The 15124-nt window shown below is 34.4% G+C and overlaps 2 protein-coding genes across 2 annotated transcripts in view; one reads left to right on the top strand and one right to left on the bottom strand.

Annotated features, from left to right (window-relative positions):
• Positions 1-6485, bottom strand: part of LOC134852170 (ubiquitin-conjugating enzyme E2-17 kDa) — a 57828-nt gene extending 51343 nt beyond the window's left edge. The window contains exon 1 of the mRNA XM_063868482.1: positions 6471-6485. The gene's annotated coding sequence lies outside the window, so the exon portion shown is untranslated. The remainder of the gene's footprint in view (positions 1-6470) is intronic.
• Positions 6486-9199: 2714 nt separating this feature from the next.
• Positions 9200-14795, top strand: LOC134851258 (sodium-coupled neutral amino acid transporter 7-like). The gene is made up of 5 exons (XM_063867258.1): positions 9200-10034; positions 11099-11260; positions 11635-11786; positions 12633-12854; positions 14489-14795. The coding sequence occupies exons 1-5, from the start codon at positions 9857-9859 to the stop codon at positions 14771-14773; spliced, it is 999 nt and encodes a 332-aa protein (XP_063723328.1). The 5' UTR covers positions 9200-9856; the 3' UTR covers positions 14774-14795.
• The last annotated feature ends 329 nt before the right edge of the window (positions 14796-15124 follow it).

Raw genomic sequence — 15124 nt, 5'->3', positions numbered from 1 at the left:
TCAATGAACGATGGCAGTTTCCATCTGTTATAATTTTCCTTTATTGAGTACTTTAAACTCGTTATATATTTTGGATTTTCCGTATCCAATTTGGTTTCTCTGCACTTCTGCAGCTCCAATCTTTGGGTTAAACTGGGAAAGTTGCGAGGTTTCTTATTTAACCCGTCGTCCATTGATAAAGATTGAACTGCTACCGGTTTCCGTTGTTTCTTCCTGAGAGGCAGCTTTCTTTTAAATTCCTCTGGTGCAGGGTCTGCATTTCTGCAGTTCCAGTTTAAAATTGGCTCGTACTCCATTTTGCTAAACATCAATGTAAAAAGACCAAATATTCAAAATCCCGAATTACATTCGGATATTAAGGCTAATTATCAAATGTTTGAACGATGAAGGACAAAGTGTAAAATTGTATATATATAAAAGGTGGAAAATATAATCTTGTGGTTTCACACAAACCCACCACGGAAAACAAATGAAGAAAAACGATCATGGTGTTTATTAACCACAGGAATACAAATGAAGAAAGACGATCATGGTGTTTATTAACCACAGGAATAAAGCATTTTCCGACACTGAGTTAAGCTCAGATATTAAACTTATGTAGTTAAAACAAAAATGGAAATTTGGGCATTAATTAACCCCTAATCTTAAATGTATGTCCACCTGGTTGTCAAAACCAGCAATTTTTGTTACATTTTTTGATAGAAAATAGAAAAGATTTGAATTAGAATCAAATCAAAATGAAATAACGTAGAAAAGGAAAATTAAACAGACAATTTGCAAACTGTGTAATTTTCAAAAAGATAAGTTTATTAGTTTCTCTTTGGTTTTAATCCTCTGCATCAATCCATGCTCACATCTTTAGTACAGAAAGTCATCCTGAACTTTATGATGCAAAAATTTAACGTAAACAATCTTAAGGATGATGCGGTCCAATTTTCAAAAGGTTGCTTCTGAAAATTTGTTGTTTTTAAGGGTTTAAATGCCTGCATATTGTGGATTTTGAACTACCGAATTGATATTTTGGCCAAATTGTGAGGAGCGAATCATAAGAGTCTCAAGGGCTGCAAACAGCCACCAACAAGCATTTGCGTTGTTGAAAGAATATGGTACCATAATTTTAAAAAGGCTACATGAAGCCACCAACAAATGCTGGCATAAATCTGCGGCGGGTCGGGTCGAAAAACGTTGTTCGCCCATTTTATGATAAAGATTTTTGATGAAAATTTTACTCAATGTGTTGAGAAAAAAGGAGGTGATGTTTCCCTTTTTGATGAATTTCTTCTAGTTTGCATTTTGTAATTTGAAAACTACAAAGATTATAATTATTGTCATCGGTCCCTACTTGGGCCCTAAGAGGAATCCGATGGTGCAAATTAACTTCGCAGAATGAGTTTGTTACAATTTTACATTGGCTAGTTCTTTTATCAAAGGTTTCACTCTATTAATTCTCGTTATTGTACGTAGGGTAATTTGTCATTCCCTTAAGTGTAATACTGAATTTTCAGTTAATAAAACCGCCTGAAAATGAAATTATTATAGACTCTTAAAATTGTAATGTTTTAAACTCCTGGCTTTTTGCAATTTTTTTTGCAAATATGTTGAAGTCGAAAAACTTTTTTTTTTCTGAGCCATTGGGTTCCGATCCCTCTATCTTTATTTGATAATGAGGATGGTCCAAAATTGTTAGCGTACTTGACTGTTTTCGATCTCGGTTAAGAATTAAATCCGTGTTCATGCTTTCTGGCATATCCTTTTGGGTGTCATACAGAACCGCTTTTCATTGTAGTACATTTGGAGGATAATATTCGTAATCTTATTGTTTAGTAATATTAAACAAAGTTTACTGCTCAGTATAAAAAATTTTAGGTAAACTTCACAAAATTTTAAGCGTTATAAAAGCTTTAAAGAAAATAATGTTTTAAAGCACGAAGAAACGGGTTTATTTTATTTCTATGTTTTCAAACGTTTGGCCTATTACACCTTTGTTTATATCTACTTTTGATTCTCTGGAATTTTTTAGTACGATAGGCATTGACTTAATTTCATTCCTACAATAAGTGCTTTTTGCATTGATGCCTTTTTGTTCTAAGGACTTATCAATTCTAAACGATGTTCCTAATTTGAAAACTATGCCTGCTGGAGAAATTGAAATTACGCGGGATGATTTTGGTGCAATAGTTATATTTTTATCGAGAAGTACATTTTGATAAAAACTTAGATATGGATAACTTTTGCTTCTTATAATACTGATAGGAACTGTTAAATCTGGGTACTTTTTTAATTCTAAGTTTAAATTTGGAAAGTTTATTGATTTAATGTTGTGAGAAATGAAATCCATTCCTAAAATATTTAGATCGCATCCGTTCTCAGCTGAAATCCATGCTTTGATTTTTACCGGATTATCAGTGTTTGTACCAAAAGTTGAGTCAAAATTGGTATAACCTATAAGTTTAAGCTTTTCTCCATTAACAGCAACTGTGTTTGATCTAGATTTCTTCAGCTGTAGAGGCTGTATTTTACAATATTGTTCATAACTGTCAAAATTAATAAGTGAACATGTTGCTCCAGTGTCTAGTAGAAATTGGGTTTCCAGACCGTTATTTTTATTTTTGTCTCCGACGGGATGTTGGTATAAGTTAATGTATAATTGTATTTTTGGTTCGGACGGAGACTGATCTAGTTTAAATTAACAAGTTCACACTCATTATCGGTATAGTCTCCTGGAATGTCATCATCACTAAAGTTGTGGATCTGGTAAGGTTTATGATAATCGTTATTTTCGTTGAAGGGTTTTTTACTGTTCGACCTGTCACGCGATTGAGAACTTTCATCGAAGTTTGACAAATGCATGAATTCTTGTTGGGGATTTATGTCATTGAAATTGTTGTCTACTCTTGACCTACTCTTGCTATAGTTATGGTAACTTCTGTTTGAATTCTCTCTTAATTGAAGCGAGTCATAATTTTGCTCCTGTTGATCGTTATATTTGAAGCAATGTCTTATCGTATGGCCTGACATGCAACACCAGTTGCAAAACATTGGGTTGTTTTGTTTGTTTCTATGCTCATGTGGATTATAGGCTGCGTTTATTTTATGATCCTTCATTAGTCCTGTTAACTCTTTAAGTTGATCCTTTATTCCCTCTATTTCCAATTTATTATCTATGCTACTGGATGCTGTTCCGATAAACTCACTACTTATTGCAAAACTTAAGTCTTTTGTAGCAATATGATCTTTTAATTGTTGCCAAGTTGCGGGTGGATTCTCAATTAGGAATTGATGAGCCTTTTGTTTCAAGCCTGGCGGATTTAAGCCGCGTACAAAGAATTCCATTTTCTTTGCTGTTCTTTGATCATCATTAAAAGTTGGATTAGGCCATCCACGGTCTACTGCAGTGCTTAATCTATGTATGTAGCTCTTAATGAATTCATCAGGTTGTCTTTTTATGTTTTCTGCTTCTATTCGTCTCCTATACTTATCCTTATCATCAGTGAATCTATCTATGAATTGATCTCTTATCTCATTCCAAGGTAAGTTTGCTGCTAATCCCTGATACCATTGAGCGGCTGGACCTCTTAATATTGAACCAAATAAGGCTCTTTGTCTGTTATCATATGCGTCTTGTTCGTCACCTGCATCTCCTGGTCTAGTGCCTAGGGAAAATGCTATCTTTTTCTCTACTATATCAAGAAAATCTCTTGCATCTTCATTCGGATCTAAGCCGGTAAACTTTTCGAGAGCTAAATCTGGGTATGCTACTACGTTTGCCATCTTTGTTTAATTCACTCAATGTTTTGTTAACAATATATAAACGGTTTGGATGTGTTGTGTACTGATCAATTGTTCGGACTGAAATAATTGTATTTAAGTTACAATGAAGTTTGCTGGGTTCAATGAATACGAATTTTTGTTAGATAGATCAATAGTGCTATGGGGCTGATTAAATTTTTTTAAGATAGAAGTTATCTCAGGGGTATTGCTGGTGGAAAGAATGGTTAATTCGTGAATATTTTTGTGTGGGTGTTTGGATAAAATTGTGATTTGATCTTTTTGGATATTGGTGATATACCAAATAATTTTTGTGGATTTATTTTTTAATTTTAGTTTTAAATTAAATGCTGTTGTATTTACTTGATAAAAGTTGTTCATAGCATTTTACATCCTTTTAGGGACATAAATATTTATCTAGGGAATGATAAACAATATAAAAAATATTTAAAGTTTTCTTATGAACTTGTTATTATTTTTAATTTTTGTTAAAGAGAATTTTTGTGTTTTTAATAAAAAATGATTAAAATGCAAGTAGTTTTGTGCTTGGGTATATTATGATATCAGAAAGGAAAGCAATCGGGAGTGAAGCAATTAATCGTTCTTCCGGTATACAAATTATGTTATTTGGTATTTTTATTTGCTGAAGAATGGTGTCAATTTCTGGAGTATATCGACAAAAGAAGACGTATAATTCGTGTTTATCTTCGTTAGGGTGTTTTGCTAATATACTAATATGATTTTGTTCAGTGTTAGTGATATACCATATGATGTTAGAGACTTTATTTCCTAATTTGAGCTTTAAATTTATTGTACTGACGTCAATTTTAAAATGTGTTGACATTAATTTCACGATGTTTGTTTTCTTTTTCTTAAGCCAAGTTGTATTATTTGATTAGTATGTCTTAGAGTAATGAAAACCTCTTAGGAATTATTGAATATTAACAAAGGTTATTAATAATAAGATAAGGAAATTTAAAAAATTTCTTTGAAAAAAAAAATTTTTTTAAATTTTTTCTAAGTTTTTCAAGTTTTTTATTCGCTGAAACCTTAACTGAAACCTGAAACTTTGTTCAAGTGAAGTTTTATTGATGCTATGGTATGGTTAACAATATAACTATATGCCTTTAATGGTTATTACTGGTTCAAAACTTTATTTTTTTTGTTAAAAATTTATAGAAAATTTTTTGACTGAAACGATAATCTGAAACCTGAAACTATGGTAGCTGAAGTTGAGAGTTTTTTTTAATCTTAAAATTTTCTATACGCTTTATTATATCTGGTTTTTGCTTTATCTTGCAAAAAAATTCGAGAAAACCGAATCTTTTGATATCTTAAACTTAGTTTTTGAAAACTCAAACCTAAAACTCTTAAACTCTCTCAAAATCGGTGCATGAAAATAAAAAGTTGGTTTTTGATAGCTGGTTTAGTGTAAATTAGAATTTTGAACAGGTTTGTAACTTCAAAATCAAAAATTTGTTTGCGGAAACCTAAGTTTTTGGGGCTGAAACTATGATTTCTAGAACTGAAACTATGGTTTGACCACTTGGTTTTAGAGTTTTGAGATTGAAAATTTAGGTTGGTCTCTCTAATATATTTCTATTCCAGCAATAAAATTGCCAAAAAGATGAAAATTTTAGCCTAAAACGACGATTTTAGTTTTCTGAAACTATAAGTTTGAGGGCTCAAACTAACACCTTCTAGATGTTTTTTGAGTTTAAAAATTTGTTAGTGCATTAAGAACTCCTATTATCTTTCAATATTTCACAAAACTTTCACTTGGGAAGCAAGATTTTTGGTTCTGAAACCAAAAACACCAATTCTGAAACGTACGTTTCAGCCTTAGGAACCAAAATTTAAAATTGGTTTGGTGGGTTTTAACACCGTTAGTTTTCTCTAGAAAGTCAAAATTCGGCGTTCGGAGCTCAATTTTGAGACCAAAAACTCAATTTTTGTGTTCTGAAACCTGAAACTAACAAAAACGTACCATTTAAGACCAGGTTTTTGACTTATGGTATCCAAATTTGGGTTTGACTAGTTCAACTTTTGCTGTTTTACCCGAATCCGTTTACAGAAACTTGAAATTTTGACCGGAAACTATACTTATTTTAACTGAAACATTTGACCCTATAACTGAAACCCAGACTGAAACCAAAAATTTTGGCTGGTAAAAATCAATTTTTTATTGCTTATGCTATCATATGAAACCTATTTTATCAATATAAAGTGGATGTGTCAGTGTTTTAAACTTAGTTTTTGTTGTAAAACCTGATATTTTTGTGCTGAAACTAAAACTTGGTGTTTGGTGTTATGTGGTTAACGTTTAAGATTGGTTTTAGTGCGTAATCTTATTGTTTATTAGGTGTATATTTAAACTGTGTTAAAAAAAACTAATGATTTATTAAAAAACACTCAAATCCGTTCCTTCCTTTTTGGTTTTTGTTATTTTCTTCCTTAGTTTCAGTAATTGGTAGCTTTACTGATGGATGATTTAGGTTTAAGTTACGTTAAGGTGGATAGAATTAAAATGAGTTTAAGAAAATTTGAGGATAAGCCTCGAGAATTGATGAAGGATTAGAATAAATAGCAACAAGCGTGGATGGTTTGAGATAATGTGATGAAGAATTCAATTTATCATTCAATTTAGGGTACTCTTAGATCGCACATATGACCACTTAACCCCCTCGAAAAAATAAATGAACATATTTAATAAGTTTTTGAGCACTTTAGTTTAATACAGAATTTCGTTAATTTTAGTGATGATAACTTTAAACTGAAGTTTCGGCAAAACTTTAGTGGATTACTGGACAAAACGGGTATATCTTACTAGCGGACTTAGGCATGGAACGATTCTTTCAGAAATTTTATATATTATTATAATAATAGATAATAGTTAAGTTCATGAGCTAATGTCAGTTAGAAAGCCGTCTAATAGACCTCGAGATGGAGGAATATCGTGGGCGACTGCTAGCGCAGGGGATGCATTTCGCAAGAACCCTACTAGGAATATCTGTCAAGTAGAAGACAATGAAATTGTGTTTCTATCGAAAGATACCCGTTGTCTCTGGCTTTTTGAGGTTGAAAACTAAGCTGACAAATACTCACAGATCCTAATAATAATATATTTTTTGAATTTTAAAAGCTGTTTCTAGTTTGTTGGAAAAGAATTTCTTAAGGAGTAGTTCTCTGCTGCGGTCGCACAAGTTTTACTAAGCGCTCATTGCTGGTTGAATGCTTAGTAATTTTATCCTAATTTATAAGTCTCACCTTAGATCGTCAAATTGTCTTGACAAAAAGTAGAGTAGAAACAATAGTTAGAAAAGGTATGAATTAATTAGTTGGTTAGATACAAAGCACTGGGTTATTAGATTATATAAACGAATCGAACAGCTTAAAGAAATATACCTATGAGGGGAGGTTGAGCTAATCTTATTTTGTTCATCAATTTTTTTATCTTCTTACTAAGGTCGGTGGCTGATTAGTATGTATGGTTGCCCTTGATTTTGTCCAAGTCAGCACTTCTGGTTGGGTCGTCTGAATCGTCTTGCCGTAGTCCTTTGGGTACTTATAGTCCAGACTTCCTCGGGGGTGCGTATCTCGAGTATCTCGATTTATAATTTTTCAAATCAAACTTAAACTGAGAATTTATTCTCTTTTTATAAATGAAAAGGGCTAGATTAATTTTAGTGTTAGGGCAGAAAAGAAAAATTATTTAATTTTAAAAGATCTGACTGAAGAGAACTGACTAGCTGCTTACTGAGCAAAATGAAACACTGAAGATTTCAGGCCAGTCCTTTTGCTCGTAAGCATAAACCGGCGGCTGATTCAATCTTTAATTATTCAGGTTTCACCTGCTCCTTTGTTCTCCCTTTTTAATAAGGGAATTTTCAACTAGTTTTTTGTTTGATTTTTTCAAATCAAATATCTTCAACTTATTAGTCCCCTTTGATAAAAACCGCAGCTTTCAGTTTGTCTTATTAAAAATTCATATTACTCTCTCTGATGCATCATATTGCAGGTGCACCTCTGCTTAATCAAAGCAAGGAGAATTTCAGTGCAGCCGGCAAGACTGCTAAATATTTATCCAGTTTGTTTCAAGTTAAGTTAAAAGGGACGTATTAATAATCGCCGCCCTTTTAAAATATTGAGCATGAAAAAATGAGAAAAATTGGACAAGTATTTAAAAAGGAGTGGATTTTCAAAACAAGATTTTATAGTCCTAATAAGAGTAAATCAGTCAATATCTGATTTAGTGAAAAGAGGCTTTAATTTAAATGGCACGCTCCAATTTAGAATTGGGTCGTTAAATAAACAATTAAGACAATGGTCTTTTGTGTGTGTAGTATTTCGCAATACTACAGTATGATGGCATTTTCCAAAATAAATCAATCAATCGAATAGTACGATAAGGATTTGTTTATGTGACGGTCAATCAGGATATGTATCTTTATTTTCTCCAAGAATCTCTGTTTTTTTTTTCAATTGAAGAGGGTTAAGTTTCTCAAGAGTGTGGTTCAATTTTTTAAAATTTTTAGCCAGTTATAAATGAAAATCGGCAATTTGAAAGTGCGTAAGTAAGAAAAGTGCCAAAAATGACGTATTGTTTCAGATTGCAGGAAATGATCCGTTTCCGTAATAACTGAATTTAATCTCATGTTTCTAATTGATTTAATTTGTGGCTAGAGTCTTACAACAAGAATTGCGAGATTTTTTAAAGTTACAAGTACACAAAACACTAAATTACAAGTAGACTAAATGGTTGAAATTTTTACTAATTTTTTTTACTGAACTAAAATCCAGGGCCTGCATGTTTCCTTCAAACAAATTTCATCAAACAATGTGAAGCAACTGTGGCTTGCTCGAAATACAATTTATGTTCTGTTGAGGAGTTTGAGCCTCATGTCGAGTCTTTTTTAACCTGTCATTTTAACTGTCGTCATTCATCTCAATATAATGTCTGTTTGTCTGCTAAAAAAAAAATCAAGTCAGTCTAGACAGATAAATTTAGCTTGTGAACCAAGTGGAAAAACCAAAAAAATCATTATAGAGAGTTGCAAAAAGTTCGGACAAACAAAATTAATTAAAAAGAGCAAAAAACATTTTGAAAGATTCTTGCATAAAATTTCGTTTTTCAGACAATCTTGAGACACAAATTCGAACTGAAAAATTGAGTTTTGCATGCAAAATTTTTCCAAAATAGGTCAATTGCTCTTTTTTGACTAATTTTGTGGGTCCAAACTTTTTGCTACTAATTATAGGTCATCTGCTCTGTTTTTTTAATTCTGTCTGTTCCAACTTTTTGCAACTTATTATCACAAAGTTGGAGTCGTAAATAAATTTTTTGTCCGCGACAAATAAACATCTTTATTTCCTCTTTCGACAATACTATAATTCCTTACTTGGAACACACTAGATGAAAATAAGATTTTTCCACTTCCATTATTGTGACTCGCTTTCATTTTTTTCCACCAGCGTTTTACTTCATACGTGCTGAACAAAAAAATGTGTACTAAATTATACGGAACGAAAAAAAGAAGCCTAAGAAAATTTTTGCGCATTGATCATTTTAAAGCTTGAATTTGTATATAATTGAAAACTATTTTTTTTTGCAAACATGTTATATTTGCTTTGGTTCGTTCTGCGTGATTGAGTTAAAGCTTTAGTTTCAGAACTTGCCAAGACGCATTAAGTCTAAAAGAGACTAACAATTCTTCTGCAAATATCAACTTACCTACAAAACGGTTCTTTCAATCGAACTCAAACAGCAAATCTCGAATTCAAACACTGTTCAAAATTTCATACTGTTCCATCTTTCAATCAGACTCTTAATAATCAAAATGGCTTTTAGCTCGTTGTCATCACCAAATACCATCTTTATTCAGACATAATAACCTCTGTTCTTGTCAAAATAGAGAAGATATATCTCAAAAATCATGCTCTCAACGATTTTGAACTGTAAATAATTTCTCTCGCGTCTGATAATTAGACTTCAACCTTTTGTTGTTTGCACTTATTTATATGTTGCTTACAATCTGGAGTCGCACTTTGTTCTAAAATGAGTCACACTTTGCTGGTGTCAAATTGAGATATGGCAGATGTGATGAATATCAACAACCCTCGAGTGGCAGAGGGGGGAGGGGAGGGGTCCGAAGAAGGGAGTAGTGTGGATGACGGGAGGGACCACCTAATTCGGAGAGCCAGTCGAGTCCACGCCGACAGTTTTCTGGGGGAGGATATTGCGTCATTAGCGGGCGACAAACCCCGAGGTAACGTTTTTTCATGGAGTATAAATTGCAAAAAAAATTGGTCAGTAACGCCAAAAACTTGGAAATCTTGGCAAGATTCTCCATATCTTTGATTTCATTTAGATTTTTCTAGTTGTAACAGGAGCGGATCTAGATTTTCTCGAGGGGGGGGGGGAGCGGATTTTCAAAAATCGGACTTTCAAATTGGTTGGTAAGGGGGTCAAATCTCTGAGGGGGGAGGGGTCCACTTTGTACTAATTTGACAGATCCATTTTTGGCTGACGGGCCCTAAAATTGTTCTATAGGCGCCTTCGGCGCCAATATTTAATATTTTGAGGGGGAGCGTGCGCCGAAAAAACCCCATTTTTTGGTCAAATTTTTCCAAAAAACGTCCAAAAACGCCATTTTGACTTCTTTTTCAAAAATTTGCCTGCGGCGAAGAAATTTTGTCAAAATAGGTCTTTTAAGTGCTCTGGGACTTTTTTGTCCTGCTTCTTTGGCTTTTTTTTGTAAAAGTTTTCGTGCGGCGCAGAAAATTCGCTTTTGGCCTGTTTTTTTTTTCAAAATTTGACTGCGGCGAAGAAAATTTGGCCAAAATAGGGTCTTTTTGGGGCTTTGGGAGAGCTCGGATAATCAATTTAGTCAACCTGAAAAAAAGTTATCAAAGCGATGCTTCTTAATTATTAAAAAAGGGCTCTTCTGCCGTTCCCCAACATTTCATTTGCTGTGTGTCTAACCTTTGTCCACCTAGTCCAATCGGCATGTAGATGCATTGCGCAATTACAAACAATTTTTTTCCTCATATACAATTCCTTAAAGTCAAAAGTTATAAAGTGCTATCATGGCACTTGCTCAATACTGTTACAGTACTGCTTTGTTAAATGTTGCATTACTGAAACAGTACTGATTTTAAGTGGCATACCAATCCGGGTACCTGTAAAATTGATGTACTTGTACAGAAAACGGTGATAGGAAACGTCAGAAAAGCCTACAAAGGTATAAACTCTCACTCTGATAAGCCTTTAAGCATGATTAACTTTTAACTCCAGCAATTATTTTAACCTCCGACTCTTCTTCTGTTCCAGGCACCAGTACTCCAGGGGCTGTGTTCATAGTGATGAATGCGACCCTAGGGGCGGCCATGTTGTCTCTGCCCTACGCCGCCAACCAGTGTGGGGGGCTCCTAATCTTCCTACTCATGCAGTACGCATTCGCATTCCTAGCCGCCATCTCCATGATCATACTCGGTACAAACTAAACTCTAAAAAATATATATTTTTTCCTGATCATTCTGATCATTGTAGATTTGCGATCTTTTGTACTTGTTGCTAAAATATGCACATACTGCCCTCATAGCACTCTGAACATTTCAAGTGTTTTATGAAAGCAATATCAGCATTGACACTGTTTTTTTCTCAAATGGCAAGAAAAGCCAACTGGTTCAATTTTCCAAAACCTTCCCTCTTTAGAAAAACCGAGTGTAGCCAATATCTGGAACAAACAAGCTTTGAATTTTGACTTGGTATAAGGAAGGCCTCACTATAGATTAAAATTTCCCAAAAGTATTAAATAATAATGCGTATTTCTTACGCAGTATTAAATAATAATGCGTATTTCTTAGCCAAGTGCGCGGACGTGGGCAATGCTTCCGTGTATCAGGAGGTGGTGGAGACGATGACAGGGTCCGATTTGTGGGTCACATTCACCCGAATCATGATAGCCATCTACGCGTTCTCATCGTGTGTCGCATACTTAGTCTTAGTCGGAGACCAGGCTAGATTTCTTTATAATAATTCTGTTTTCATCTCAATATGTTTTTGTTCACAGTTGCCTAAAATTGGACAGCTTTTGCCTTATGGTGATATTAGCTAGGGTTCATGTAAGGCCCCTATGAAAACAATTAAATATTTATGTTTTTGATTAAACAACTCAAAAATTGAATGCCCGATAACTGTTTATTCATTGAGAATGGGAAGATTTCACTTAACTCTACCCAACCTTAATGTATAAATAGTTATCGGGCATTCGTTATTAGTAATCAAAGATAAATTGATTTTGTAGGTTAAGTATATCAAAAATAATAGAAGACGAATTTTGGTACATTTTAAAACAACTCATTTTTACGGCAGCATGGAAGCAAAAGCTTTCGAATAGTGTTTGAAACATAACATCATCGGATGCAAGGACGGCTTTAGGAAATGTAGCGGACACCCCTCCCCCTCTTAGAGATTCGACCCCCTCGCCACCTAAAGGGTTCCCTTTCGTTGGTACTATTTTACGAATTCAATTTTTTGCCGCTAATTGGGAGCGCGCGCCAAAATAGATTTGGGTCAAGACTTTCCAGAAAAATCCTAAAAACGGCTTTTTTAATGTTTGGTAAGAACACTCGGACACTCAGTTTGGTCTACCCAAATAAATGTTACCAAAATTTTCGAAAATCTTTGAACCCCCTTTCGATAAAGTTTTAGATACACCCCTGATCGGAAGCAATCGTTTTTTTTTGAATAAGAGCATGATGAATTTGGCCAAAATATAATTTGAACTGTCGGAAAAATCTCAAAAACCCTGCGTCTACGTCAGTTATGGCATATAAATGAAGGTTTTTAATGCTTTCTCCAGGGTCAAGAGATCGTCAAGTTCATGGTTGGCTCCGAAGACTTCAGCGAGCACTCGGATCTCTACCGACGGATGATTCTACTGGGAATGAGTTGCGCGGTGGTGCTGCCCCTCATGATGCCGAGGAGCATCTCGTTCCTGGAACTGCCCGGCATCGTTTCCTTTCTAAGTGTCCTTTATGTCGCCTTAGCTGTCGCCTTTCTCTACAACTCGGAGAAAGTAGAAGTTAGTTGTGAACTTTACGTTTTGAATTGACGTGGATGCTGAACTTTTTCTTGCGATAAAAACGCTGTTCATGGTTTATTGATTCAGATGATTGATAAGAGAAGAAGATTGAGGAGTTTGCGTACCCACACAGCTGCATTACCGGATAGCCGAAAAACTAAGTTCCTCTTTAAGTTAATTAGCCAGAAAACACAATTTGATTAAAAAATCAAACTTTTACAAAATTTGGACCACTTTTAATCGAACAATTAAGCTATCTTGTTTTGTTTTCGGAACTTAGCCAACCAAAAAAACCAATAGACTCTAAACATTTTCTATGCCTAATAGTTTTTATTTCATGGAATTAGAAAGCAATAAAAGAGCGAATTCTTTCATATAACAATATTTTTTGGACTATCGGGAACAATTTTTTTTCGGCTATGCGGGAATAAATTTCTTTTTCGGCTAACCTATAAAAAATTAATTTGGATTACCAGGGAACAAAGAATTTTTCGGCTGCCTAGTAAAATTAACTACGTGTCTTGAGATACAGGGAGCAGGTGCCAAAAAATTGTTCAAAACCTCAATTTTTTGCCTAAATTTTTTCAAATGGTTGCCTCCGGTGCAAAGTTTTGCCAGAAGTAAGATCTTTACAGCGTTTTGGGATAGCCGATCCAAAAAAAGCTCGATGGAATTTTCAATTTTTTAAAGCAATTTTTTCCCAGATAATATAATTTTTTATTCTGAGGGTCTATTATTTACTTGGGATGGGAGAGCAGGGGCTATAATGGGAAAAGCTATTATTTTTATTATAATTAAGTTTTTATTAAATATGATAAACTGGGGCGGATCTAGGATTTTCTCGAGGGGGGGGGGGGCGTTCGGATTTTCAAAAAAATTTTGAAAACTTTGACAACCTTTTTTTTGATTGGTTGGCAATTGATTATCTAAACTCTCCTAATGCACTAAAAAAAACGCTGTTTCGACAAAATTTTCTGCGCCGCAGATAAATTTTTGAAAAAAAAAACAAGTCAAAAAAAGCTGTTTTTGGGCTTTTTTGGAAAATTTTGACAAAAAAATTGCGTTTTTTTTTGGCGCGCGCTCCCCCTCAAAGTTAGTATATACTAGCGCCAAAGGCGCCCTTAGAAAAATTTTAGGCTCGGTCGGCCAAAAATGGTTTTCTTAAAAAGTACCATTTTGGCAGGGGGTCGAATCCCTGAAGGGGGGCGTCCCTGATGATAAAACAATTTAACAATTTCAGCGATTAATTTTATTAGGGGATCGAATCGAGTTTTGTGGTTATCGGGATCGAAAACGATTTCGGCTATCCGGCAACGAATTTGTGTGTTGAATTTGCTATCCTTGTCAAAAAGTTATATTAAAAAGCTTCGGCGCTAAGTTAACTTTATTGCCTTTTTTCTGAGAGCTTCAAAATGGTTTTCAAGAGATAAGTGTATAGTTGTTAGAATTTAGTTGTGCCTAGTTGTAAGCTTCTAGTTACGGCAAAACAATTAAAGTTCTGAATGTGGCACCCCTGAAGTAACCAATGGTTTTCGTCAGTTGAAAAGGCAATTTATTTCAAAATATTATTAAAAAGTCTTTGAATTTTTCAAAAAAATTTTTTAAACAGAATTAAATAAAGTTTTTCTTTTTAGGATGCAAACATCAAGACCAGACCTGACAATGGAAAAGCAGTGTTCAACTCCCTGCCTACAATCGCCTTCGGCTACCAGTGTCACGTGAGCGGAGTGCCAGTGTACTGCTCCCTGAAGAATCGCAACCTCAGAAACTGGATCTTCATTCTTGGCTCCGCGACTCTGTTGAGCTCCCTGATTTATTCGATCACAACTATTTTCGGCTACTTGACCTTCGGGGACACAGTAGCAGATGATATTTTGCTAAGCTACCCGTCCAGTAGTGTTGCCATGCTCATAGGTTAGTAGGGTAGTCACTTTTTGAGTTGTTGAAAAACTCGCATAAATGTTGAAGACTCAATGGGAGAAGGAAAACTTGACGAAAAGAAGAAAGTCCAAGAGCTCACAAAAGTCCAGACTAATCAAGCATTTTGACAAAGATGGCTGCTTTTTTCGCCTAATGAGTTTTATACATTAATTCTTCATTCAAATTATTTGGCTCTTTCGTGTCATAACCCCTCAGCAAATCATAGCTCCGCCAAATTGAAAAAACCAGCGTGTAGTGAGGGGGCTATATATTTTTGTTACAAAGCGGTAGGGGCCCCGACTAGACTAAAAAAGAGCCTACCCTACTATTTTTGAGAAGCAGGACATTTT

This window comes from Symsagittifera roscoffensis, chromosome 7, assembly GCF_963678635.1.
Source record: "Symsagittifera roscoffensis chromosome 7, txSymRosc1.1, whole genome shotgun sequence".
NCBI lineage: Eukaryota > Metazoa > Xenacoelomorpha > Acoela > Convolutidae > Symsagittifera > Symsagittifera roscoffensis.
The sequence above is the reverse complement of the archived record's forward strand: the minus strand, read 5'-3'. Positions and strand labels throughout refer to the sequence as shown.

Coding starts and splice junctions, on each gene's coding strand:
- LOC134851258 (XM_063867258.1), top strand. CDS start 9,857: ATGGCAGATGTGATGAATATCAACAACCCTCGAGTGGCAGAGGGGGGA. Junction 11,261..11,634: donor CATCTCCATGATCATACTCG/GTACAAACTAAA, acceptor CGTATTTCTTAG/CCAAGTGCGCGGACGTGGGC. Junction 11,787..12,632: donor TAGTCTTAGTCGGAGACCAG/GCTAGATTTCTT, acceptor TGCTTTCTCCAG/GGTCAAGAGATCGTCAAGTT.